Source organism: Gallinula chloropus (assembly GCF_964237585.1).
Source record: "Gallinula chloropus genome assembly, chromosome: 6".
In the NCBI taxonomy this organism is placed as follows: Eukaryota; Metazoa; Chordata; class Aves; order Gruiformes; family Rallidae; genus Gallinula; species Gallinula chloropus.
Genome location: NC_140091.1, coordinates 5,474,953 through 5,499,398, shown reverse-complemented (window position 1 = coordinate 5,499,398; position 24,446 = coordinate 5,474,953). Strand labels below are relative to the sequence as shown.

The 24,446-nt window shown below is 52.2% G+C and overlaps 3 protein-coding genes across 3 annotated transcripts; 1 reads left to right on the top strand and 2 right to left on the bottom strand.

Annotated features, from left to right (window-relative positions):
- Positions 1-65: 65 nt before the first annotated feature.
- On the bottom strand, positions 66-1,470 carry PARS2 (prolyl-tRNA synthetase 2, mitochondrial; the record flags this gene model as incomplete). Its single annotated transcript, XM_084265859.1, has 1 exon — positions 66-1,470. One exon carries the CDS (start codon positions 1,468-1,470, stop codon positions 70-72), a length of 1,401 nt encoding a protein of 466 aa, XP_084121985.1. The 3' UTR covers positions 66-69.
- A 3,642-nt stretch (positions 1,471-5,112) lies between these two features.
- Positions 5,113-10,009, top strand: CIMAP2 (ciliary microtubule associated protein 2; the record flags this gene model as incomplete). Its single annotated transcript, XM_084265858.1, has 10 exons — positions 5,113-5,124; positions 5,461-5,565; positions 5,660-5,773; positions 5,972-6,109; positions 6,208-6,348; positions 6,637-6,804; positions 7,011-7,139; positions 7,869-7,901; positions 8,795-8,925; positions 9,907-10,009. 10 exons carry the CDS (start codon positions 5,113-5,115, stop codon positions 10,007-10,009), a joined length of 1,074 nt encoding a protein of 357 aa, XP_084121984.1.
- Positions 10,010-11,961: 1,952 nt separating this feature from the next.
- Positions 11,962-23,059, bottom strand: DHCR24 (24-dehydrocholesterol reductase; the record flags this gene model as incomplete). Its single annotated transcript, XM_084266488.1, has 9 exons — positions 11,962-14,258; positions 16,906-17,084; positions 17,834-18,031; positions 18,957-19,100; positions 19,867-20,130; positions 20,221-20,339; positions 20,624-20,729; positions 21,190-21,345; positions 22,829-23,059. 9 exons carry the CDS (start codon positions 23,057-23,059, stop codon positions 14,105-14,107), a joined length of 1,551 nt encoding a protein of 516 aa, XP_084122614.1. The 3' UTR covers positions 11,962-14,104.
- Between the last annotated feature and the right edge of the window lie 1,387 nt (positions 23,060-24,446).

The window sequence follows — 24,446 nt, the reverse complement described above, 5'->3', positions numbered from 1 at the left end:
ACCAGGGCTGTTCAGATAAAACTTGGTGCAGCAAAGATGAGAGGTTCAGAGAGAGGGAGTTTAAGGGACTCACACTTTACTCAGCAACTCAATGACACCTTCCTTGGTGAGGAACAAAATCCCACCAGCGTTCTGATCCCAGACCTCAAAGACCGGGGGGTCCTCACGAACCCTCTTCCCGGCTACAACCACATAGGGATAACCCAGCCTGTTGGCATCCTTCAGCCTTTTGCCGATGGTCAGCTGTGTCCTGTCATCCCACACCGAGTCACCGCTGAGGTGGGGCAGCACTTCTGTAAGGTCATCGTACAACCTCTCCATCAGCGCAGCTCCCTCCTCCTCCTCCTTGCTGCCTTTCTTGGGGGGGATGAAGCAGAGCTGGTAGGGTGCGATCAGGCTCGGCCAACGGATGCTGTCCTCTGTAGACAGCACCTCAATGGAGGCCGCCAGGATGCGGCTGACGCCCAGGCCGTAACAGCCCATTTCTGCCAGCTGGAGTTTGTTCTCAGGGGAGAAGAAAACAGCGTTGGAGACGGAGGAGTACTTGGTGCCCAGATAAAACGTGTGCCCCACCTCGATCCCTTTGGTCTGGGTGAGTTCCTCCCCGCACGTGGGGCAAGATGTTTGCTCCCCATTTACTGTTTCCACGTTGGCTGCAAAATGTCCGGCGGGGCACAACAACAGCCTGTCCTCCCCGACATCTGCTGGGAGCTGGAACTCGTGGGACATGGTGCCGCCGATGCTGCCCGTGGCTGCCTGCACTTTGACGAAGGGAAGGCCCAGGCGGTTGAAGAAGCTGCAGTAGGCATCGCACACCACGCTGTAGGTCTGCCGGGCCGCCTCTTCGGAGACGTCGAAGCTGTACATGTCCTTCATGTAAAACTCCCGGCTGCGCAGCAAGCCGAAGCGGGGCTTGGGCTCATCCCGAAACTTCCTGGTTACCTGGTAGAGGCGCAGCGGGAGCTGCCTGTAGGACAGGTTGCTCTGGGAGGCCACCAGCTCCGTGACCGCCTCCTCGTGGGTGGGGGCCAGGCAGTACTCCTTGCCGTGCCGGTCCGCCAGGCGGAAGAGCTCCGGCCCCATGCGGTCCCACCGGCCGCTGGCACGCCACAGCTCCGCCGAGCTCAGGCTGGGCAAGTTCAGCTTCTGCCCCCCCACCGCCTGCATCTCCTCGTCCATCACCCTGACGAGCTTCTCCATGGCGCGGACGGTGGGCGGCAAGTAGCAGTAGCAGCCGGGGCTGGAGGGGTGCACCAGCCCCGCCTGCAGCATCAGCCTCTGGCTCCGGCAGGTGGGCTCCCCGGGCCTGCCCTCCCAGCCCGCCTCGCCGCCCGCCTGCAGGTTGAGGGGCTGGAAAAGCTGCGAGAGCAGCAGCCGCCTCGCCCTGCCCGGGCCGCCGTGCCGGGGCGCGCAGCCCCGCTGCCGAGCGCCCAGCGCGGGGAGCCGCCACCTTCTCAGCCAGACCGCCATGGCAGGGCCCGGGAAGGGAGGGAGGGAACCGGGGGAGTCAGCGGCGGCGCCGGGCGCCGCACAGGGCTGCAGCCGGAGGCCCGGCCGCGACGGGCGGACATGCACACGCGCCGCCGCGCGCCCCGCCTGGCCCACTCAGCCAATGGGAATCGCGCACCCCCGTCACGTGGAGGGATCCGGATCCCACCCCCCCCTCCTCCGCAGTGCGCAGGAGAGCGGGACTCTATGGTGCCGCTGGCATGGCGGCGGTGGGGTACCAGACGCCCTCTGCCGCGGGGAGGTCCGCTTGGGAGGACCGGCGTGCGGACACGCGGACGGACACAGGGATGCGGACACACGGACACGCGGACGGACAGGCACAGGGACACACGGGTGGACTCACGGACGGGATGGACGGACAGACGGACGGATGGGCACACGGATGGAGAGACAGGCACATGGACAGAGGGATGGATGGACGGGCACACGGATGGACGGATGGACACATGGACAGACACATGGACACACGGTCAGATGGACAGGCGGATGGATGGATGGATGGATGGATGGATGGATGGATGGATGGATGGATGGATGGATGGATGGATGCATGGATGCATGGATGCATGGACAGACACACAGACAGACGGATGGATGCATGATAGACACATGGATGGACACACGGACACAGTCAGATGGACAGGCACATGGGTGGATGGATGGATGGATGGATGGATGGATGGATGGATGGATGGATGGATGGATGGATGGATGGATGGATGGATGCATGGATGCATGGATGCATGGACAGACACACAGACAGACAGATGGACACACAGACACACAGCCAGCACCCAGCAGCAATAACTGCCTCCGTGCCTCGCCTTCCAGCCTCCTGCCTCCAGCTCTGGCACCCACAAAGTGCAGCTGTGGCGCGTGTCCAGCACTTGGGAGAAGGAGGAGGAGGAGGAGGAGAGCTCTGTTCCCTGAGCCTCGTGTGTGGGGAGTGGCATAACACCACCTGAGTGTGGGGAGCAAGGACGGGCCCTTCTGTTTGAGAGTGGGGTTTGAAGACATCTTTGTGGTGCTTCTGTAATGGGAAATCCCATTGTGCATATGCCTGTTTGCAGGGGGCTGGGAACGGGCACGATCACAGGATCAAAGGGCGTGATGCCTCCGAGTTATTTAGGATCATTAGAGGCATTAAATACTTGAGCCAGTTCTGCGAGGTGACTCAGCGTCCCATAAATTGTTGCCTGGAGGGACCAGGGCAAATCCCACAGCAGCTCAGTGCCAGGGCCAGGGTCTGGCCCAGATTTCCCAGCTTTGCTCCTGGGCCAGCCTTCGCCCACTTCACCCCATAAATATGTCCTCCCTTCCTACACGACTCTCACCACTGGCACAGAAGCTGCCTGGGAGAAGCGCCATGGCTGTCATGGAGGCTGGAGGAGCAGGACAGGTCTCTGTGGGAAGGGGACCTGCCCACTCCTTAGACCTTAGAAGGACATGGACCTGTTGGAGTGGGTCCAGCAAAGGGGCACAAAAATGATCCCAGGGCTGGAACACCTCTCCTATGAAGCCAGGCTGAGAGAGTTGGGCTTGTTCAGCTTGGAGAAGAGAAGGCTCCAGAGGGAACCTTATAGTGGCCTTCCAGTAACTGGAAGGTACCTGTAAGAAAGCTTGGGGGAGAACTGTTCCTGAGGTCATGGAGTGAGAGGATGAGGGGTGATGGTTTAAAACTAGAAAAGGGGAGATTTAGGTTGGGTATTAGGAAAAAGCTCTTCAATACGAGGGTGGTAGATCACTGGAACAGGTTGCCCAGAGAGGTAGTGGAGGGCCCATCCCTGGAGATATTCAGGGTCAGGCTCGATGGGGCTCTGAGCGACCTGATCTAGTGAAGATATCCCTGATTACCGAAGGGGGATTGGACTAGATGGCCTTTAAAGTCCCTCCCAACCTTACACAGGCTGTCGCCTGGCAGATTTTCGGGACAGGAGAGTTTTATTTCTCCATTTCTATCGCCTGTTTGAGCCACAGACGTGAAACGTGCTTCCATCAGTGACTTAGTGCCTGCTGTGCTGATCAAAGGCACCAAACCATCTTGGATTGATTGGCTGGGGCGGTGTTTTATCCGGGAGCGCTTCAGGCTATACAAGAGATGCTGTCTGTGGGGAAAGCTGATACCTCATACTAAATCAGCAGCCAGGACTCAATGCAGGGCTTGAGCTCGGGGGTTATGTGTCCAAAAGTGTGTCTGGGCTCCTTATTTTTTCCAGCTGTGCTGCAGGAATCTAGTAATGGTAGTGCCATTCCTGTGGCCTGTCACCCAACTGCTCGCCTGCTGCTTGGCCACGGGCTGATTTATTTCACCAGGGCTGGTGGTGGGGAGAAGGTGTGGTCTGGACATGGCAGGACTGAGGGTATCGGCTCCTGCCTTGGACCCTCCCTCTTCTCCCCAGGGGAATTCCAGGAGAAAAGGTGAATGAAGGACCCGGATCGGTCCCTGGAGGATTTGCCCTTTGGGTCTGGGGTCTCGGCATGGAGAGGCAGGACATGCTGAGTGACCTCGGACGAGCTCTGACACAGCTTGTAGGGTCTGCGAGCCTGTGGCACTGGCTCACAAACCCAGACTAACTTCCCTAAGGCTTCCATCCCCTCTGGTGATGTTATGGTAACTGCAGGACAATGTTTTTATGCCCAGTGAGGTGGTCGTTGCAGCACTTGACTTAGATTTGCCCCTCGGAAAGTTACTGTGGGATATGACATTACCACACCCCCCCTGCACCCTGGCAGCTACCCAAGGCACAGGATGACCCTTGGGTGCTTTCAGACAGCTCCTCCCGTGCAGGCACCACTTCTGAAAATAACCAACACTGATAAAAGCACAGCAATTAGCTCAGTCAGCAGAATGTGTGTCACCTGCTGAGGTTCAGGGATGCCCCGGATACAGGTACATGGAGGATCTCTCAACACTGGATGTGTTACACCACGAGTTATGCCTGCGTAGGGGCCAGTCTGGGCTTTACATAGTTGGGTTTGGGGTCCCCCTCCTGCTGAAGTAAGCCATTTTTCCTGCCTCCATAGCGAGCATTGGAGGATGTGATGACCGGTCAGAACAGCACCAGGGGCCCATGGAAGGTGGGCAAACGGGAGCAGGCAGCATGGCTGGGGATGGGCAGGAAACCCTGCTTTCTACACCAAACAGCAGCCTGGTGCCAGGGAACCGGCTTCCCCAGGCCTGGCTTGCTCTTGCCCGAAACACCACAGGCATTCAGGGGGCTGGTGAACCTCCCCTGTGAAGATCTGGGCTGTGGATCACCGTGCCCAGGCGTGCCAGAGCTCCCAGATGCAGCAAACATGCCATTCTGTTGCCCTGAGTGGGGTGGCAGGTCGGGTTGTTGCTGTAAGGATGTTTTTTGGCAGCTTTGAGATAATTTGTCCCTCTGGAAGCCTGATAAAGGGCTGGACTGAGCCCTGAATACATCACTTTAGCCAAGCTGGGGGCCTCTGTTATACCCAGGATCTCTGCCTCGACGCAGCTGTCTGCGCTCCCTGAGGGGGACGTGCCCAGGGAACAGGGCTGGTGGGTGCCATGGTGACAGCTGCCATAGCACAGGCAGCCACCATCCCCACTGCCCTCAGGACCCAGGTGCTCCCGGGGACATGGGCAGCCAGGTGAGGCCATGGGTGGGTGTGTGGGGGGAGCTGAGCTGGCCGCTGTAGCACTCCTCACCTCCCATTCTCCATGCCCGCTGGGAAGTGGCTGCTTGCACGGGGACGTTTGCAAACGGAGGCCCGGGACACCCGGCTCAGGCTGGGAGCACCCCAGGGTGGGAGTGTGGGAGGTGGGCTGCTCGTGTTGGGGCTCGCTGGAGCCTTCCCAGTGCTCGGCACACGCAGAGGGTGGAGAAGCGGGATGTGGGGCAGCGGATCCCCACGTCCATGCCCTTCCCCACCCGTCTGCGGTGCCACGGCCGGCTGAGCCCCCCTGACGGCAGCACTGCGCTGTAGGGGAACGCCTCAGCCCCTGGCTGGGCCAGAGCAGCGGCAGGCTCCCGCTTTCGTCAGTGCCCCCATTTCCAGTTCAAGGAGATAATGAAGAGGCGCAGGCACCAGGTAAGAGCCGGGGGTCTTCCACCCTCTGTGCATATTTTCTGGGGGCTCACCGCTGGCAGCACCCCTCCTCCTCCTCCTTGCTCCCCTCCTGCAGCAGGAAAGGCTGAGCCCGGCGTTGTACAACATCAGGAGCTTTCTGCAGGAGACACGTCCCTCCAGCCTCCGGGGCATCTGTGACACACGGGAACAGCGGTTCAGAGATACCGGGGTATGTCACACCCTGATGTGGGAGGTGCTGGGGAACACACGGTGCCCGCCAGACAGGGGACTTGGCTCCAGGCTGGAACGCCTGGAGAACAAGCTCTTCGCAAGGGGTAGGAGCTATAGTGGGCACTGTCTCCTCCTGCTGTGCTGGGCACCGTTCCCCGTGCTGAGCCTGGCAACAGCCACCCTACCTCTCCCACAGGACTGTTTCCCTGGCCCCGGCACGTATGGCCCCCAAGGGAACCCCTACACCCGCCTCAAGGAGAGGGACAGGTGCTCCGCCAGCACGCGAGGACTGATGGACAGCAGGACGGCGAAGTGTGCCCTGCCGACAGCCGAGGCCAGTCCTGCCCCTTGCCCTGGGGACACATTGGTGGGGTGGCTCTGTCGCCTGCTAGGTGCAGCCCCACACACGCTTCTCCCCCTTGTTACCCACAGGGCAGCGGCCTCGGACCTGGCACCTACCACCTGCGGAGCAGCATTGGTGAGGGGCTGCGGCGCCCGGGTGGCCGTGGCTCCCGTCAGCCCTTCTCAGGGGACAGGTGGAAGCCCACTGGTGGTGGCCATCACACTGTGGAGGTGCGTTGCCCTGGGGTCCTGCACCCGGACGGGGTGTCTGAGTGAGCTGTGGCATTGCCAACATGCTGCCATAGGGAAGGAGAGCTGCCAGCAACTGACCTGCCTGGGTTTTGCTCTTTGACTTCCCTTGGATCCTGGAAAAACACACCCACACTGCAGTGTCTGGAGAGTGTGAGCGGGCTGGTGCCCAGGAACAGCAGCAGGGCTGAGCTCTCATGGGAGGGAACAGGTGGGGTGGCCTGGGAGACTGCTGGCAGCTGAGTCTCTTGTGCTGCTCCCTTGTCCCAGCAGAGGAGCGGCACCGAGCTGAGCTTGGGCACCGTGAAGGGTTTCGTGGACGAGCTGACATCTAGGGAGAACAAGAAGAAAGGCTGCTTCAGCACCCTGCCCAGGAACCCAGGCTGCCCCACGGAGAGGATCTTCTGGGCCACGCTCAGCCAGTGCCCAAGAGAAGCGGTCAGTGGGAGCAGGGATGTTGGCACTGGCTTGGTGTCACTTGGTGGTTCAGTGAGTGCCTGAGGTGGGGATGCATTAGGGTGTATGTGGATGGATGGATGGATGGATGGATGGATGGATGGATGGATGGATGGATGGATGGCTCTCAACATTGTGCAGCTCTTCTTACAAGCAAACCAAAGCACAACATGTTTCCTTCTGCACAGGGTACAGTGGGGCCGGGATCCTACGACCCAAAGCCCATTGAGACATCAACGTATTCCAACCAACCCCCATTCTGGTCATCTGCCAAGAGATTCGACAGAAGGTCCTACCGCCTCTTTACTGGGAATGAGGTGAGTGAATGGACCCAGCAGGGAGAGAGGGACACAGGAACTGTCAGGCTCTGAGCTTCCTCCGTGACCATCCCCAATACACACCTGGGAGAGGACAAAACTCTTGTGAGCCAAAGTGTGGGTGCTCCTCACCAGCTGCAGCCAGCTAAACATCAGGTGTGACCTCTGAACGCAGCAGCACCGCAGCAGAAGTCCTGCATCAGGTGGCTGGCTGTGATAGAAGGGCCGGCTGAACTCAGGAGCTGCTTCTCTCTCCCCATTAATTATCAAGGAAACCGATTTGGAAGGAAATTCCTTTATTAAGGGAAGTGCTTTGGTCAGATACTCCTCTCTGGGTGCTGTTGTTCTTGCCTGGAACAAACTGCTAAAGAATACAGGGTGACTATGGCCCATCGTGCTGCCAGGTCAAACGAAAAGTGCCCCCAGGTACAGCTGCATGCTGAGCATCCCCTGCTCAGCCCGTGGGTGGGTGAGCTTGGCTGGCGCTGGGCAGAGGGGCAGGAGCTCTGCACCCACCGTGTTATCTCCACCTGCACCCTAAGGCCTTTGCCCTTTCCAGGGGATGCTCAGACAACCCTTCCTATTAGTTTTGCTCCAAGTCAGCTGCAAGCAAGCGGATGCACTTCATGGATGAAAGCAGCTGGGTTTGAGTCCTTTTAGGGGCCAGGAGCTCCTTGTATCCTCCCAGCAAGTCGTATTCTGCTGCTTGGAAGCCAGTTTTTCCTCTAGCAGCATCAGCAGCACATTGCAGAGCCAGTGCAGGTAGGAGCCCCTTCCCTTACTACCCGTTCCTGGAGCTGTATTCATCTTGGCAGCTTCCCCATGGAGAACCAGAACAAAGCCTAGAGGGCTCAAACAGCCAGGGGAAGCTTTGATCTGAAACAGTCCACCTTGGCTAGGGATGAGGAGCAGGCTTCCGTGTGGCTTCTCTCCTTTATCCAGCTGAGTGAGGCAGCTTGAAAGGGGTCAGGGATGAAGGCATCTTCATAATTGCTGGGGAACTCGACAGATTACACGCCAGCAGGGAGGTTGTGACACCACAGCCCTTCAGTACAGCTAGCAGTAGGTGACCAGTGAGCGTGCTCGAGCCTGTGGAGCTAACCGACCTCTTTACACACCGCTGTGACACAAACAGCTGCTCGTGAAGGGGACTGCCCGGGCTGACAGAGATTAGTGTGTCTTCTCCTCCCTCCCCTGTGATATAGGCTCGGTTTGCTTAAGGTACAACACATATTGCTGTGATTTTTGCAAAATCACAGTTTTTTGCAGTTTGCCCAGCCATGTGAAGGCACTGCCTGGTTCTGCCCTGCTTTGCACCCCCCACGCTGCCTCTGTATGGGAAAGCCATAGAATCATAGAATCATAGAATGGTCTGGGCTGGAAGGGACCCCAAGGATCATAGAGCTCCAACCCCCCTGCCACAGGCAGGGACACCAACCTCCAGACCTGGATCTACACAAGGCTGCCCAGGGCCCCATCCAACCTGGCCTTGAACACCTCCAGGGACGGGGAATCCACCACCTCTCTGGGCAGCCTGTTCCAGCACCTCACCACTCTTTCTGTAAAAAACTTCCCCCTAATATCTAATCTAAACCTTCCCTCCTTTAGCTTTATTCCATTCCCCCTTGTCCTGCCATGAGACCCTGTCCTTCCAGAACCCTGTAGGTGTTGGTCGCTACGACATCACCAAGCATGAAAACTGCCCTCAGAAGCTGAGATACCAGTCCCTGTACCAGTGTGATGCGCAGCGGTACCTGAGCAACTTGAAGCGGGATGCCTACCTGCTGTAAGTCTGACAGGAGAGGGGGCTGCACGTGGTTTTGAGAGGACTTAGGGGAAAGTCACCTCGAGCAGCTCTGGGGAGACACGTGTGCACGTTGCTGACACTGCAAGTGATGTGAGATGGGATGATCATGGAGTTAAAGCAGGGGTTCAGGGCTGAGAAACACTCTGCAGCCCCACTGCAGGATTCCCCCACCGAAGGGAGGTTGGTGTTGCTGCACCTCCCCTCTCCAAGGAAGCAAGGAGACCTTGGCACTTTCTCACTGCATAGGGTTAAAGAACTGCTGGCCCTCAAAGCACCTCATCATGGATGCCAAGGTGGGGGTTGTGTCTTGTGAAATGCAGTTTGCCTGCAGCGGAGGTGTAAGCAAATAGTTTTCATCGAGTTAGAGGCAGCACCTTGGGAAGGAACTGGGAGGTGGATGGATAATCCGGCTGTTTGGACCCATTCCCAGTGCCAGCTCTGGACTGCTCAGCAGCCCCAAACAAAAAAACACCTTCTGGGGCTGTGCCTTGGTTTACCCATCTGAGGACAGAAGATACCAAGGCTCACCTCAAAGGGCTTTGAAATCGCTGGTGTGAAAGCCCTGGGAAGCAGTGAGGAACGGTGCTAATGGACAGCCTGGGGCCAGCCCTCTGCTCTGTCTGCAGAGAGTAGTTAGAACTCGGTCTCAAAACTCTTCCAGTGGGGCAGGCACAAGCTAGCTGTCCTGTGATGGAGAAAGCACAGTGTTATCCAGCTTCCTTAAGTTTGCACTTCCAGTAGGAATAAAAAGGAAATCCGAGCAGGAGCAGGGCCTGGAATTCAAACACATCCCTCTGATCAGATAGCGCCAGCTCCAAAATCGCTTTAGAAGCTACAGCTGCACTTTCTAGGGAATAATCAGGCTTTTTGAGGGCTCTGGTCACATCCATGCTGATTAAGACTAATGAGATTAATCCAGCCAGTAATTTAAGACCACCAAATCACATCCTCTTTCCACAGGGAACGGCTCAAGCCTCCAGCTAAAAAACCCTGGAGTCATTTGTTCTCTGCTCCCCCTTGTCCAGCCACCTCCAAAGAAGTCACTGTGGTTTCCCGAATGTAAGATGGTTGCTGGGAAGCCCAAATCAGTCAGTAAGTGGCCACAGATGAGATGGGGTGAATGAAAATAGAGCCCAGTTGGATGGGGAACCACTCAGGTTTGTTCTGTGGTAATAAAACTCTTCCTGAGACAACCAGCAGTGCAACGTTTCTGTCAGGTAATTCATTATTTCTACCTTGGATTTTATGGAAACCCAAATAGTCTCAAAATCCTTCAGATGCTGGAGGGAATTAGGGGGAATTTAAGTGTCATCGTTCCAAATTTTATAGGATAGTAAAGCCTGGAGGCAATGGGGAAAGGGAGCAGAGGTGTGGTTACAACAGCCTTAAAATGTGCCATGAGTACACTGGCTCCTCCTTGATGAAGGGTTAACTTCATCAGGGCTCGTTCTGGTGTTTAGACCAGACTGGAATAATTAAATCTAGGTGTAATTACATGTTGGTTGTGGCTGATTAAGTACGCCAATTAATCTGCAATTATCCTTTGGTGGGGGAAGGTGACTGAACACAGGTAGAACTGCAGTGATCTAAGGAAATGCTGATGATTGTTCCAGAGGTGAGCGAAGGAGGAAGGAGGTTTCTGAGGGGAAAGGGCTGAGCAGCAGTGGGCAAGCTCAGGCACCAGGAACGCTGCGGGGGTAGAATGAGAGGATGGTGAAACCCATCCTGAGCCCAGGCTGAAACACAATGGAAGGAACAGGGTTTCGGTGGGGCCAGGGCTTTTGGCAGCCTGGATTTCAGGAGAAAGCCCGGGAGCGCTCTCTGGGAAGAGAGCTCTGACTGAGGGAAGGGCAGGAATTCCCCTGCCTAAGCCTACAGAGCTGCTGTGAGCACAGTTCCCAAGGGAACAGATGTGGATGTGAAACTCCTCAGGCTGAAGAGTGCGCTGGATCTTTGTCCTCACTTCTGTGCCTGCTCATTCAAACCAGAGGTTAGATGTATGAGTGTGAAGCCAGAGGAAGGTAGGAACTGTCTGTATTAACAGCACAGTGTCTGTATCCAGAACGGGGTCTGTCCCTGGACAAAACGTCACAGGGAAAGAATGAGGTGAGAAGGGTGGGGGAAATCAGGATAGTTGGCACCATGAGGCTATGTGGAGCTTGTGGGGAGTAACAGAAGGGTTAAGGCTCATCTGGGAGTTGTGTGTTTTGTGCAGTTGTGCCTTGGGGCAGAGTTATGGGTAAGGCTCACCAGTAAGGCTCATGGCTGCTCCTTCAGAGCCAATGGGATTCTGGGGGGCATCAGGAGGAGTGTGGCCAGCAGGTCGAAGGAGGTGATCCTCCCCCTCTACTCTGCCCTGGTCAGGCCCCACCTGGAGTGTTGTGTGTCCAGTTCTGGGCTCCCTGGTATAAAAAAGACAGGGATCTCCTGGAGAGAGTCCAGAGGAGGGCTACAAAGATGGTTAAGGGCCTGGAACATCTCCCCTATGAGGAAAGGCTGAGTGAGTTGGGACTGTTCAGTCTAGAGAAAAGAAGACTAAGGGGGGACCTTATTAACGTTTATAATCTTAAGTATGGGATGCAGGGGGAATGTCCAGCCCCTTTTCAGTGCTCTGTGGGGACAGGACAAGGGGCAATGGCTGCAAGTTGGAGCACAGGAAGTTCCACACCAACATGTGGAAGAACTTTTACACAGTGAGGGTGACAGAGCCCTGGGACAGGCTGCCCAGGGGGGTGTGGAGTCTCCTTATCTGGAGATATTCCAGACCTGTCTGGACGCAGACCTGTGCAATATGAGCTGGGGAGCTGCTTTGGCAGCGGGGTTGGACCCGATGATCTCTCGAGGTCCCTTCCAACCCCTATGATTCTATGATTCTATGATTCACAGCTGGCTGCAGCACTGGGCTCCCCTCACCCCCCAACCACCTCACGATGCCTCTGGGCTCTTACCCAGCAATCCAAGGAGAATCCACGAGCACAGCCCTTGGAAAGCGAAGCAATCATTAGGAGACAGCGCTCGGAGCAGCACGCTGGCCAGATCTTTATTTCAAACAGCCCGTACAGCCCCAAATTAAGAGCAACAGCAATTATGCGTGTGCAGGTGTGTGACTGATACGGTTACAGTACCCAATCACGTCATACAAAGGCTGCCAATAAATTAAGGAGTGAAAAAGCAAACACAGTGCGTACTTAAAGATCATCAGTACATAAGTGAAACACGGCCTAAGTAAAAGTATTTGCATATCCTCTCGCTGTTCGAGCATCGCCCTTTAAAAGCTAACCCAACCCAATCTTGCTCTGTGTGGATTATCCTACAAGCACTGGGCGACATCATAGCTTTGCCCCAGGGACGAGGAAGCAGCTCTGGTGCTGCTTCCCCTGCAGGGCAGAAAGGCAGGTTACACCCTGAGAATCAGCGCTTGCCTTCCTGCGTACCCCCAAAGCCTGGAAGGGCGCAGCAGATTGCTTCTGGATCACTGACACAGCTCCACCTCCTGCCCGGCTCCGCAGGCACGCTGCATTGGCCGTGTCTCCCCTCTGCAGGCTGCTCCACTACCAGCCCCCTGCGTGGGATTTTAAAGGGTACCTTGTTTGCACACAATTTACCAATCATGCATCACTGAGTAACAGACCGAGTTTCTTCTTTTCACTGCTTTATCATTGGTTTCATCTGGACCATAAACATCCATCTATCAATAAATAAGATCATTGGTTTAGCACTCATATAAAAATTACATCGCCTCCCACTGGTAACTGCTTCAAATATTCTTTGTGTTCCCCTGACACAAGCCTCAAGAAAACGACTTTTCTTTTCCCTTGAGCTCAGTAAGGTTTCAGGTAACAATTTTTTAAGCACTGCTTGGACAAGACACGGGCTTGGTCTGGAACCATGTTTCTGGCTACAGGGTCAAAACCTCTCCACGCTTCTGTGCCCAACCTTATGAAGTGTGCGACTGTGCCACTTTCACCAGCGAGCAGCAGGAGGGGAACTGAGCAGTGCTTGCTGTTCACTTCCTCTCCAGGTGACTGAAACAGTCCTTTTACAAAGCCTATCAATCTAATCCAGATAAAATGAAAAGTAAAAATGTCATTTGTGGCAAAACCAAAGCCTGTGTGCATCGAGATTCCCAAGAGTTCTTATCCACCGCCGCCTGCTCTAACAAACCAGGTATGAACCACAAAGCCTCCACTTCCTCTTCCTACTGGCCAGGCCAGGACGGTCTGAAATAACTCACATCTTCCTCCAATCGAGTATTTATAAGGCACTAAAATCAAGCAACAACCAAAACCCCTTTCCCTCAAAAAATAACCCCGACCCAACAACCCCAAAAACCAAATCAGGAAAAATCCAAATAAACTGACTCACAACGAGTGAAAAACTAAATCGATACTTGCCTATAGGAAATAGCAGCAGTGTTTTCAGTAGCCTGCAAAGCCAGAACATTGATATTTTGGGGCAAAACCCAATGCACAGTTAACCAGTGTAAAAAGCCCCCAAACCCTCTATCCACTTAACGCTTTATAATCAAAATCAGTACAAAATTCTGATAGGCACAAGTAAAAAGCACTTTCCTCACACCTCGATGCTCAGTTTCGTGGAGTTCTAACTGCTCTGTTGAGACTATTGCAGCTGTACAGCACCACACAACGCTCATGCAAGTTGCTGTACAGCCGGAAGACTATGGTACTGTTGCTAAGCTGGTCTAACAGGTTACCATCCAGAGGCAAATGTTTTTGACATCACGATTCATTTGACAGCGTGTTCAGCTTTGGCACCTCTTTCTGAGCCCTCCTCACCACTTCCAGAAGTAACAGCTCCAGCATACAGCTGGTGTGACTCCACTGTCTCCTTCCTTTCCACTTCTTCTTCTTACATGTGGAGATAGGTGAGCTCACCTAGGTCACTACATTAGATACAAAGGCTAGCACTTAAGATTTCTTCAGAACAATCACTCTTGAGTTTGGAAACTTGGTTTTAAAACATACGAAGAAATACTAAAAGTAAATTCATAAAGCAGGAATTCATACCTTTAAACATCAACGAGAATGAGCTTATTTGGAGAGCAATAAAGCTTTTTTTTTGTTTTTTTTAAAAGGATATACTGACTAGCTATAGGTAAAGTAATCTTTCCCTGATTGCTTGATGAGATCATCCAAGCTCAGTGCCTGGCTGCTTTGCAGATTTTGTCGTACACTTCTGGAAAGGCATCCTTGCAATTCATTTCCTCCCGCAGCTTGTGGTATAATGAGCCATCAAACATATCCCAGAACTCCTCCCTGGTCATGTAGCAATCGGCATACAGCATCTGGAAACTGGAGGGGGTGAGGGTGAGAGTCAGTGTTGGTTGTGCCATGAGATTTGAAACAAGAATCGCAAATGTCTAATGATAAAACACATCAAAATGCTTTTTAAAAACAGGGGAATACTCGCTCTCCAGGAGTACACTGGGACATTGAGGTCCTTGAGCAAGTGCAGAGAAGGGCAGCCAGGCTGGGAAAGGGGCTGGAGGGCAAATCCTATGAGGAGCAGCTGAGGGAGCTGGGGCTGTATAGCCTGGAGACTGAGGGGAGACCATATTGCCACCTACAACTACCTGAAGGGAGGTTGTAGAGAGGTGGGCGATGGTCTCTTCAGCCAGGTGACAGGAGATAGCACAAGAGGAAATGGCATGAAGCTGTGCCAGGGCAGGTTTAGATTAGATATTAGAAAAAAATTTTTACTGAAAGGGATGTGGAACAGGCTGCCCAGGGAGGGTCTGAGTCACCTTCCATGGATGTGTTTAAAACAAGGGTTGATGAGGTACTTAGGGATATGGTTTAGCATAGGATGGGAATGGTTGGACTTGATGATCTTAAAGGTCTCTTCCAACCTTGTGATTCTGTGACACTCAGCCAGTTGTATTTTGTGGATTTAAGATCACCATGATCTCTTCTCCAAGAGGAAAGAACGAGTAATGGTGAAAACAGCAGAATACTGCACTGCTGCAGTCATTCTGGTGAAAGGGAGGATGGGAAAAGAAAGCGATTAAATCAGCTGTGGCTTTTAAAATACGGTTCAGAACACTTCTTTAGCCATCAATATATCGACACTTTCACTAGTTTTGCTACTAAGAAAAGGAGGATTAAAAATGTGTATAAACCAGGGTTTTGTGGTTAGGCATCTGAACCATGTGCAGCCAAATCTTCTTCTGACAACTTGTATTTTAACACCTCCTGTTCACAGAATCACAAGTCTAGAGAGGACTTCAAAAGTCCCCCCACATCAAGGGCCCAGGGTCCTTACACTGAAAACCACACATAACCGAAATTCTCCCTGGGAAATACTTTTCTTATTGCTTTTGAAAGCCTGCTTTCCTTTTGATTCCATTCAAAACCTCTTAATTCCAGATGAAAAAAAAAAAGTAAAAGGAAGAAGTTTTTCCTGCATGCTTTCATATGATCCATGGAGGTCCAGTCATGGTGTCTCAGATTAGGTCATTTACAAAACGTGTTCAAGTCCTTTGACTTTTTACAGGTTCTTTGAACTGGGCATTGAGATTATAACTGGGAAGGCAAAAGCCTGCCAAATCAGACCAGGCTGAGAAGACAAATTCATAGTGTGTAAGTGAAGCACAGTGTGACAAAGGTCCATTTACAAAAACAAATGAAATCCTTATTTATCCATGAGCTCTTCCTTACTCTCATACCATGCAGCAGGCATCAGAGCATGGCAGTAAAATGCAAACATAAAAGCTCTATTGTTGCTTGTGATTATGAAACTGTAAGATTATGTGTTTGTCCATTGTTCATTTCCCAGTGACAGGTAGAGAAGAGGCAAAACTCTTTTAGTAAAGAGCTTTACATGAAAAAGCTTAATTTCAAGTTAATTAAAAAAAAAAAGCTTAAAATTAACTTTGGGTTGCTTTGTTTTCTGGCAGATCACTTGCTGCAGGTAAAAGTGATTTACACTCCCCAAATCATCTCGAAGCAGACTTGCCATCGTTACTCAGCCACATGGGATGTAATTGCTCTTAGACTGAGAAGTAGGTCAAAATACAAATGTGGATATATTATACTGATGGTGTAAAAATACCGTGGAGTTGTTTTTTGTTCCTGAGAAACAAGCCTGCAACTGCTTCTCTGCTGACACTACTAAGGCAAATGAGGCTGGCACGAGTCTGTGACAGATGGTGGGCACATATCTCATGCCTACTGCGGTCCTACGTGGTAAGAATCGGGGCAGGGAAGAAGCAGCTAGGGAAAAACAAGTTGTGAGGGAGAAAAGACTCCCAGCACCACACAGGGACTGCGGGGAAGAGTCAAGGCTGCCCTCCCTGTGCAAGGACACAGCAGCGCAGGGACGGGGCAGAGCTGCAGCACGACGCTGCGAAGGCTGCAGGGAGCAGACAGGTCCCAAGGGCAGGCAGGGAAGCTGTCCAAACTTTAACAGCCTGTGGGATTCCTGCAGACCACAGCCAAAGCAGCTCTTGCTCTGCCCCTGCTCTGAACCAGCCTGAAACAAGTCAGCCTCAGTGTCCAAGCTCGGCGGCTCCTTCCCGAGGGCTGAGAGCTGTCACCACTGAGGCTAATGATGCCTCTGCACAGCAGCAGGTTGATTATGTGCAGTCAGCACAGACCTGCTGAGGTTTTCCTGCACTAGGGCATGTGGATGTATTTGGTTGCAACAGACACGATTCCCAGAGCAGCCTGGAGCTGACAGAATGCACAGGTGACCCAGGCTCCCAGACACACTGCAAGCACCTCAGCCAGCGTGCTCCTTCACTTGGTTTTGCAATCACATAATGGAAGTGAAATCATATTTTAAAAGAATATATTAAAAAGTTGTAATTAAAATTACTTCGCAATTATGGTGGTTAAATTATTGCCATGCTAAAGTGCCGTGGGATTAAAAGACTGTGATTAAACCACAGGGGTGTAAATTATATGGCATTCTTATTATGCTAAGCTGTGGGATCCTTACCCATGCACGCTCCTTACAAACTTCTCCATCTGCCTCATAGAAGCCCTGGCTTCAAATTGTTTCCTCTTGGGCTCTCCGTAAGCTCCTATATCCACGTAGAGTTCTGTTTCATCGCCCTTCGGGTGGACCATGCCAGGATTGTTGGGCAGTATGAAAGGACATAACCAAAGAGGGTACACCTGTGGAGGCAAGAAAACACTGTATCACTCATCTTTTAACAAAGCAATCCTTTGAGATCCTTCCCTCTCAATAAAAGTGACAAAAGGAAGAGTTAAGAGGACTTTCTTCCCAATTTGGGATTGAAACTTACACAGCTCTTCTTTTCTCACTGTGATTATTAGCTCTACTTTCTAGCAACTGTAACACAAGTAGATTGAGATGCAGAGAATGTGTGCCATGTCCTCCTAGAGTTACACCTCCTCCCCCTTTGATATTTGAAATGAAAAAACCAAACCCCCCCTGATCCCAAAGCAGCAACTGAATACACATTCTGGGTAAAAAGAGAATTAAGTTTTCTTTTCCAGGTCAGTCCAAAATTGAAGTTGCCAAGTCTGTACTCCTTATACTAACTAAACTAGTAGCAACAAAGGGAAATTAACTGCAACAGTTGGAGTTTAGTGAGACTGCCAGTCATTTCAGGTGAAAAAAAAAAACAAGTTCAAGATTTATTGAGTGATAAAATATTTTAGAAGTGTTGGCCTTTTACTGAAGTTTGAATCTCACTTTAAAAAGAAATTCTTCTTTCCAGAAAGCTGTGTTCATTTCTTCTGCAGCCTTGCATCACAGACTCCCAAAGCACAGCACTCCCCAGGACACAATCCTAACCTTTCACACAAGCAGACTGTTTAGTCTTAACATCAGCAGCCACAGTTCTCATTACACACAGCCCAAGAATTGCTGCATTTGAAATAAAAACATGTGTTCTTACATTAAGGTCAACGTGGAAGGTCTGGATAGATTTTTCAAGGCTCTTCATTGGCACCAGCATGTCCTGTACCACATGGTGTTGCTCGTACAGCTTTCGTATAGCTTCTCCTTGGGTGAGTTTTAACAGAGAGATTTTTGGAGGAACCATCCAGCCAAACAGGTAACGGAAAACAGGGTTATTGCCAAAAGGAATGATATCCTTTAAAGAGGAAAGGGGAAAAAAAAAAAAGGTTCACTTAAGAATGTGTAAGAGACCCAAAAGACAATACTTCAGAATCCTCAGAGAACTATTAAGCCAGATTTTCAACAAATTTAACTACTGATACTATTGCTAAACTACTGTAACAGAAATAAGAGAGGTCTTGACTGAACTTGGCTACACAGCCCTGCCCTAAAGCCTCCCCTAGCTACAAGATTGATTTGTAGTCATATGAATCACCACATATTCAGCCCCAAATACTTCCAGAGAATGAGTCTATTATCTTGAAACAGTAAAGGAGGGACTGCATAAGAAGCTAAACTTACACAACTCTTGCAAAAGTTCTCAAAAGAATTTCAAAGCTGTAAAATTTTAAGTGCTCCCTGCACAGCCAATACCTGTTTAACTTCTCTGGGAGCTGAAAGGATCTGGTATCTCACAAAGATTCACAGCTTAGCAGTGGGAGTCTTTCAAAACGACAAATAAAACTTTGCGTAAGTGGGCACCACAATAAGCACATTTATGAGATTCAGAGTAATTACCTTACTGCATAATTACTGTTCTCACTTTAGGCAGGGCAAATTGGCAGACAGAATTTCACATTCATGGCTTTTCCCACAAGCTGCCTTTGAAAATCACTTAGTAGGCATATAAGCTTAATGCTGAAATACTTACTTAAGGCCTAAATTCAGAGAAGTACTAAACCAGAAATTAGAGGAGGTTATGAGGTATATAAGAGAGTGGCTTTGTATTTTTGTTTTTGCCCAAATGCAGGTCTTCTAAATTTGCCATAAATTTCACTGGTATTTTTTCTGTGCTGGAAGACAGAAGTGTTGCCAAGGGGAAGAAGGTACACTGTACCTACACTGGGAAAGAGCAGAGTACCTTCCTGCACATGCTGTTTTAACTCTGGAACTGGTCTTACCTGGAGCTCCCAGAAGATACTGCGTGTGTGTCTATGGTAATAATGTCTTGAAGGAATATATTCTATCCCAGTCCTGTCAGCTTTCAAATACTTCTCCACATGCTTAAAGAACCACGGCTTGTAGTAGCTGCCGATTCTGTTTATCTACAAGAAAACATGAACTCGTTAGCAAATGCCAACACAGATAACAATTACACCTTAGCAGACATTAAGAATGTCCCCAAATTCCTTTATCCTGAAGAATGAACGTTTATACTCTCTGTGACAGTTTGAATGAGACTGTCACCAGACATGTAGGGAGTCTTCATCTCCACACATCCATGGCTCCTTTGTACCTTTCTAGCCATTAAGGTTTAATCTAAATAAGGATTGCCACGGCTTCCCTGTTACTAGCTAATTAAGAGACCATGAATGTGACAGAACTAGATTCCTCAAATACCAATCTCTCACTCCATCATTAACCCAGTCTCATTATGGCAGAGCAGAAACATCCAGGTTGAGGGGTGCAGCGAGCAGTCCGCCTGTCCCTCCTGTAAGTGTCCCCAGTGAGTTTTACCAATATTAACTGCCTTAAGATCTGGCTGGAAAAAGAGCTGCTCTGGGTAACTGCAGGTTAAACCAGTGCTGTTCTGTACTTGAGAGAAAATACTTCAAGGCCATAGACTACATTATTTGCTAGAACAATGAAAACAGAGGGCCATTTCTTATCAGCTGAAGAGATTTAGAGTACCGGCTGTTGTGGTAACAAAAAGATGTAATTGAAAATATTCTGATGGCCAAATCTAACTTCTAATCCCATGTTAAGAGATTGTCCCAATCTTGTGATGATTCTGGTTTGATACTGGCACCCAGCACAGCTTCAGTTAGACTCTGGGGGCACTTTTTTTCTTTGCAACTTCCCTTTAATTACCTTGCTTTGCTCAGCTTCATCAGTCAAGACTCCCGTCATGATGACAGCTTCTTCCAAAGAATACATGAGTCCTTCCACAAAACTATTCTCCTTTTTCTTTGATTCCTCTGTGAACATTTCACAAATCTTCTGCAGTCCTCTCACAGGCTGGTAATGTATTTTGACATATTTCTTGGCAGGGATCATTTTTATTTCTGCTGCAACCAGGAAACCCAGAGTACCACAAGACCAAGGCACTGCATAAAATAGGTCTGAGTTTTCAGTCTGCAAAAAGTATGTCATACTAAATCACACATCCTTACTGATAACTGTCAATGACATTGTAAATGATAGCAAAGTAACAGTTTGTCTTACTGGTGAGCATCTCACAAGGCTTCCATCAGCAAGAACAAGTTCATAGGCCACACAGGTGTGCTGAAAAAGTCCGTATATATGGGATGAAGACTCAATGCCGGTTCCCATGATCAGGCCACCTTATCAAGAGAGCACACAACAAACATGAAACACACGTCAGAAATGGAGGTGGTTTATGAGAAGAAAGCCCCACTTTTAAGCTCTGGGCATGGCTTTTAAGACTATTTAAAAAACCAAACCCAAACCCCCCACACACAAAAAAAGGAAGTGCTTTTAACACAAATACCACAGCAGAACACAAGGTTCAACAGAGTATTTCCAGCACCTTTATAATAACACAGTGTGTTCTTGCATGAAAGGGCAGTAAACCTAGGGAGTCTCTTGCCATCACAGCGACCCTTACCTACTGTAAGATCATCAAGCTCTGGTACCACAGGAATGGTCCAGCCCATGGGATTCAGGTGTGCAGTCAGCTGGCCCATGGTCACCAAAGGTTCCACACGAACAACCTGAAAAGCAAAAAAATCCCAATTGCCCCAATAAACATCATTTATTAAGTGTTCAATGTTAACAATGACAGAACATGGTTAACTGGATTGAACTTCCATCTGCTATCAGAATTCAGAGACTTACTAAGAGCACTACTAAATATAGTTTAAACTGTTTAGTGATTCCTCCTCTGCCTCAACATCTTGTTGCTCAGTCCCCAAAACCATAAATCAATCTGGTCTTTTAGATTTCAGCACATAACAGCTAAGCAACTCCATATGCTGGGGTTTTTTTTTTTTTTGGGGTAGAATGATCCAAGCACACATTGTAAAGCCTGAAATTTGGTGGGTCTACTGCAACCAAAATCCTATGTATACTCTTTATGGAATATAATCTCTTCTTCAGCTACAATTACAGCCTCCCCCCAAAAAAACCCTGTAAACATCCTTAATTGTGAAAGCATCGTGATGAATTTGTCACCTGTCTTTCACTGTCCACCTCCAGCACATCCATTAAGTTGATCATGATGTTCTTATGAATCTTCTTGTACTTTCCAACACGCAGTGACACTGTCAGCCAGCCAGGCCGGCCAGTGCACATATATCTTTTGCTACCTTCATCTTTCCACTCCCGAACCTGCAAGAGAGAACAACTGAGCTGGGCACTGTAGGGCATAGACATGTTGTCAGTAATGAAATGATTTCTCCCTTGCTGTGAAAAAGCATTCAGGGATATTGTTACTCCTCTACACACATGCTACCTGCAAGTAACAAAGCCTGGATGTCTCTACATTGAGTAGCAACACTTTGGAAGTCTCTCTGTGGGTATCTGAACTGGAAGGGTCTAGTTGTGTAGAGGAGTCATTTCTAAAGCCCTGTGTAGCTTTTGAGGGTTGGGATTTTTTTTTTCAGAAAACTAGAATGAAAGCTTCAAAAATCCACAGGAAACCCTGTACTCAAAGGGAGGTGTTACCACTCTCATAAATAATGTCAGTTTAATGAAATGCCTCCTCCTAAACACACCAAAAAATGGTCTGAGTCTGAAAATGAACAGGCAAAGAGAGAAAAGTTGAAAAGCAGAACGTGCACACCATACACAATCCATGAATTTTGCAAAGCCACAGCGACTAACATTCAGTGAACAAACATCATCAATAGCAGCAGCATCTTCTTCAGAGCTCAACTGCTGCTACAGCTGGTGACAAAAACCCCCAACCAACCCCTCAAAGAATGACTCCATGCACATTAATATCATAGAATCATAGAATGGTCTGGGTCAGAAGGGACCCCAAGGATCACAGAGCTCCAACCCCCCTGCCACAGGCAGGGACACCAACCTCCAGTCCTGGATCTACACAAGGCTGCCCAGGGCCCCATCCAACCTGGCCTTGAACACCCCCAGGGATGGGGCACCCACCACCTCTCTGGGCAGCCTGTTCCAGCACCTCACCCCCTAATATCTAATCTAACCCTTCCCTGCAAGGAACGTGACAGCCAAGGAAAAAACCCAGACGCCGACGTGACAGAATTACCACACACGGCCCGAGAGCACAGAACACATCGGAGACTGATGTGCATTCCTGGGCAGAAGGAAAGTTCCGGCTCCCCTTCCATCCCCTCTGGGGACGAACCAGGCCGAGCAGCAGGGTGTTTAAGGGGGGTTAAAGCAGGGCAGGGAGCCGGCCATGCCAAAGCCAAGGTTCCCGTGTCACACAGCCCTCCCTGCGAGCGCACCGGCTGACCGGCAGCGCATCCCTACGGGCGTGACACCGCCGGGCAGCGTCCCCAGGTGTTGACGCCGCCGCTTCGAGAGGAGTTTCAGGCGGGGAAGGGAAAAACCCCAGCCCGCGGGGGCTGGAACACCCGATAGCTTTTATTCCGGGGGGGGGGGGGGGGGGGGTTTCCCGCTCAGCCGCGTTCAAGGCTGGATTTTTTTGCCTCAGCTCCCGGAGAGGCGGCGGAAGGGAGCGCCCGGCCGCGGGGTTAGGGGGAGGCGGGCAAGGAGCGGGGCGAAGGGGCGGCGGAGGGAAGGGCGAAGGGCTCCTCCCGCGGAGCGGCTTCTCCCCTCTTCTCCCCTCCCAGTCCGGGGCGGGGGTGCGGGGGTCCCGTCCCGGCCTCACCTGCGCCTGGATGTGTCGGACGCGCTGGGCGTGCTGCCGCGGGGCGCTGTGGAGGCGCCAGACGGCCCAGGCACGCAGCTGGTAGTAGATGTCGAAGAGGATGGAGAGCGGCAGGAGGAAGAGGCAGACGAAGATCCAGCGGTGGTGCACCAGCACGGCCTCCAGCCCTCGGTGCCGCACCCACAGCAGGAGCAGCAGGAGCCCCGCGCCCAGGGACCACACCGGCGACATGGCGGCCACCTCCCGCAACACGCTCCCTCACGGCTGCCGGGACCCGGCCATGCCGCGCCCGCCGCTCGCGCGCTCGCCGCCCGGCTCCGCCCCTCCCCCTGCGCGCCCGCTCCCCATTGGCCGCGGCCGGCCTCCACCGTGAGGCGAGGGGAGGGGAGCGACCAATCAAAGAGCTCCGGGGAGATCGGACCAGGCGCTGAGTGCGCCGATTGGCTGACCCCGCTCTCCCCTCATCGCCGCGGTTGCCCACCCCCCCCACCGCCCCTCAAACCCGCTGCCCCCGCTGCGGGGGGTGTCCGGTGGGGGCGGAAAGCAGCGGCAGGTCCCCGGCCGGGGCTGGGAGGGGGCGGGAAGCAGGGTCAGGCCCCCGGCCAGGGTTGGGAGGGGGGAGCGGGAAGCAGGGTCAGGCCCCCGGCCGGGGCCTGAGGTCGGGGCTGCGGGAGTGTGGGGTAGAGCAGAGGGGACGCCCCGCCGATCAGGGCTGTGGGGTCGTGGGGCTGCGGACAAGCCCTTGGCGGCTCTGTGGTGCCCAGCGTTCCCCGGGCAAGCGCCGAGCCCCGGTTCCTTTGGCTTGTGTGACAGGGGCCGAACGCCTCCGGGCGCCCGGCGGTGGCGATGCCGGTACCGGCGCACCCAGCGGTGCATCTCGCCCCGCTCCCCGGGGGTGGGAAGAAGGAGGAGGGGCTCGCTCATGTCCCTGCGTGAGGACACGGCGGCAGAGCAGCCCGCGCAGGCAGCCCCGAGCATCGCCCACTCGGTGCGAAGCCGCCACCGACCCCGGCGTGGCGGGGGTGACCCTGCCGCAGCACCGCTGGGCTGGCTCAGGGCGGGGTGGGGGGGAGGACACGGTGTTAAGGCGTCACCGCGGTGACGTAGCACACTAACGCGCCTCTTCCTCCTCGCCAGCAGGACGAACACCTTCGCCTTCACCTGCCCCGGGAGATACTTGGGAGGGATCCGCCGCATCCAGGCTCAGAGCTCATGACACACCTCGTAGTCTCCTTGGGACAGCTGGTGGGCTGCGCTTTGAACCCAGTTCAGCTTTTGACCCCCACGGCCTTTATCAAAAGGCCGGTCTGAAACTTCCCTTCTCTGACGTTTGAAAATGCTCCCCTGATTTCCAGCCTAAATCTATGCGTGGCCACATCCTGTTCGTGCCTGCTCTGCCCGCTCCCTCCGCTCTTTCTGACAGCCAGGTGGATGTTACCAGCTTTTGCTTACCAATTTGTCCTCTGGCTGGGTTTACGCCTGGCAAAGGAAGTTATTTTAACCTCTCTGAAGGAGCTAAGTAATTATTCTTGATCTGAGCGTGATCGAGCGCGGCGGCATGTTGGCTAACAGCATCTTTTATTCATAAGGGGACGTTGATGCCTTCGGTGTAAATACG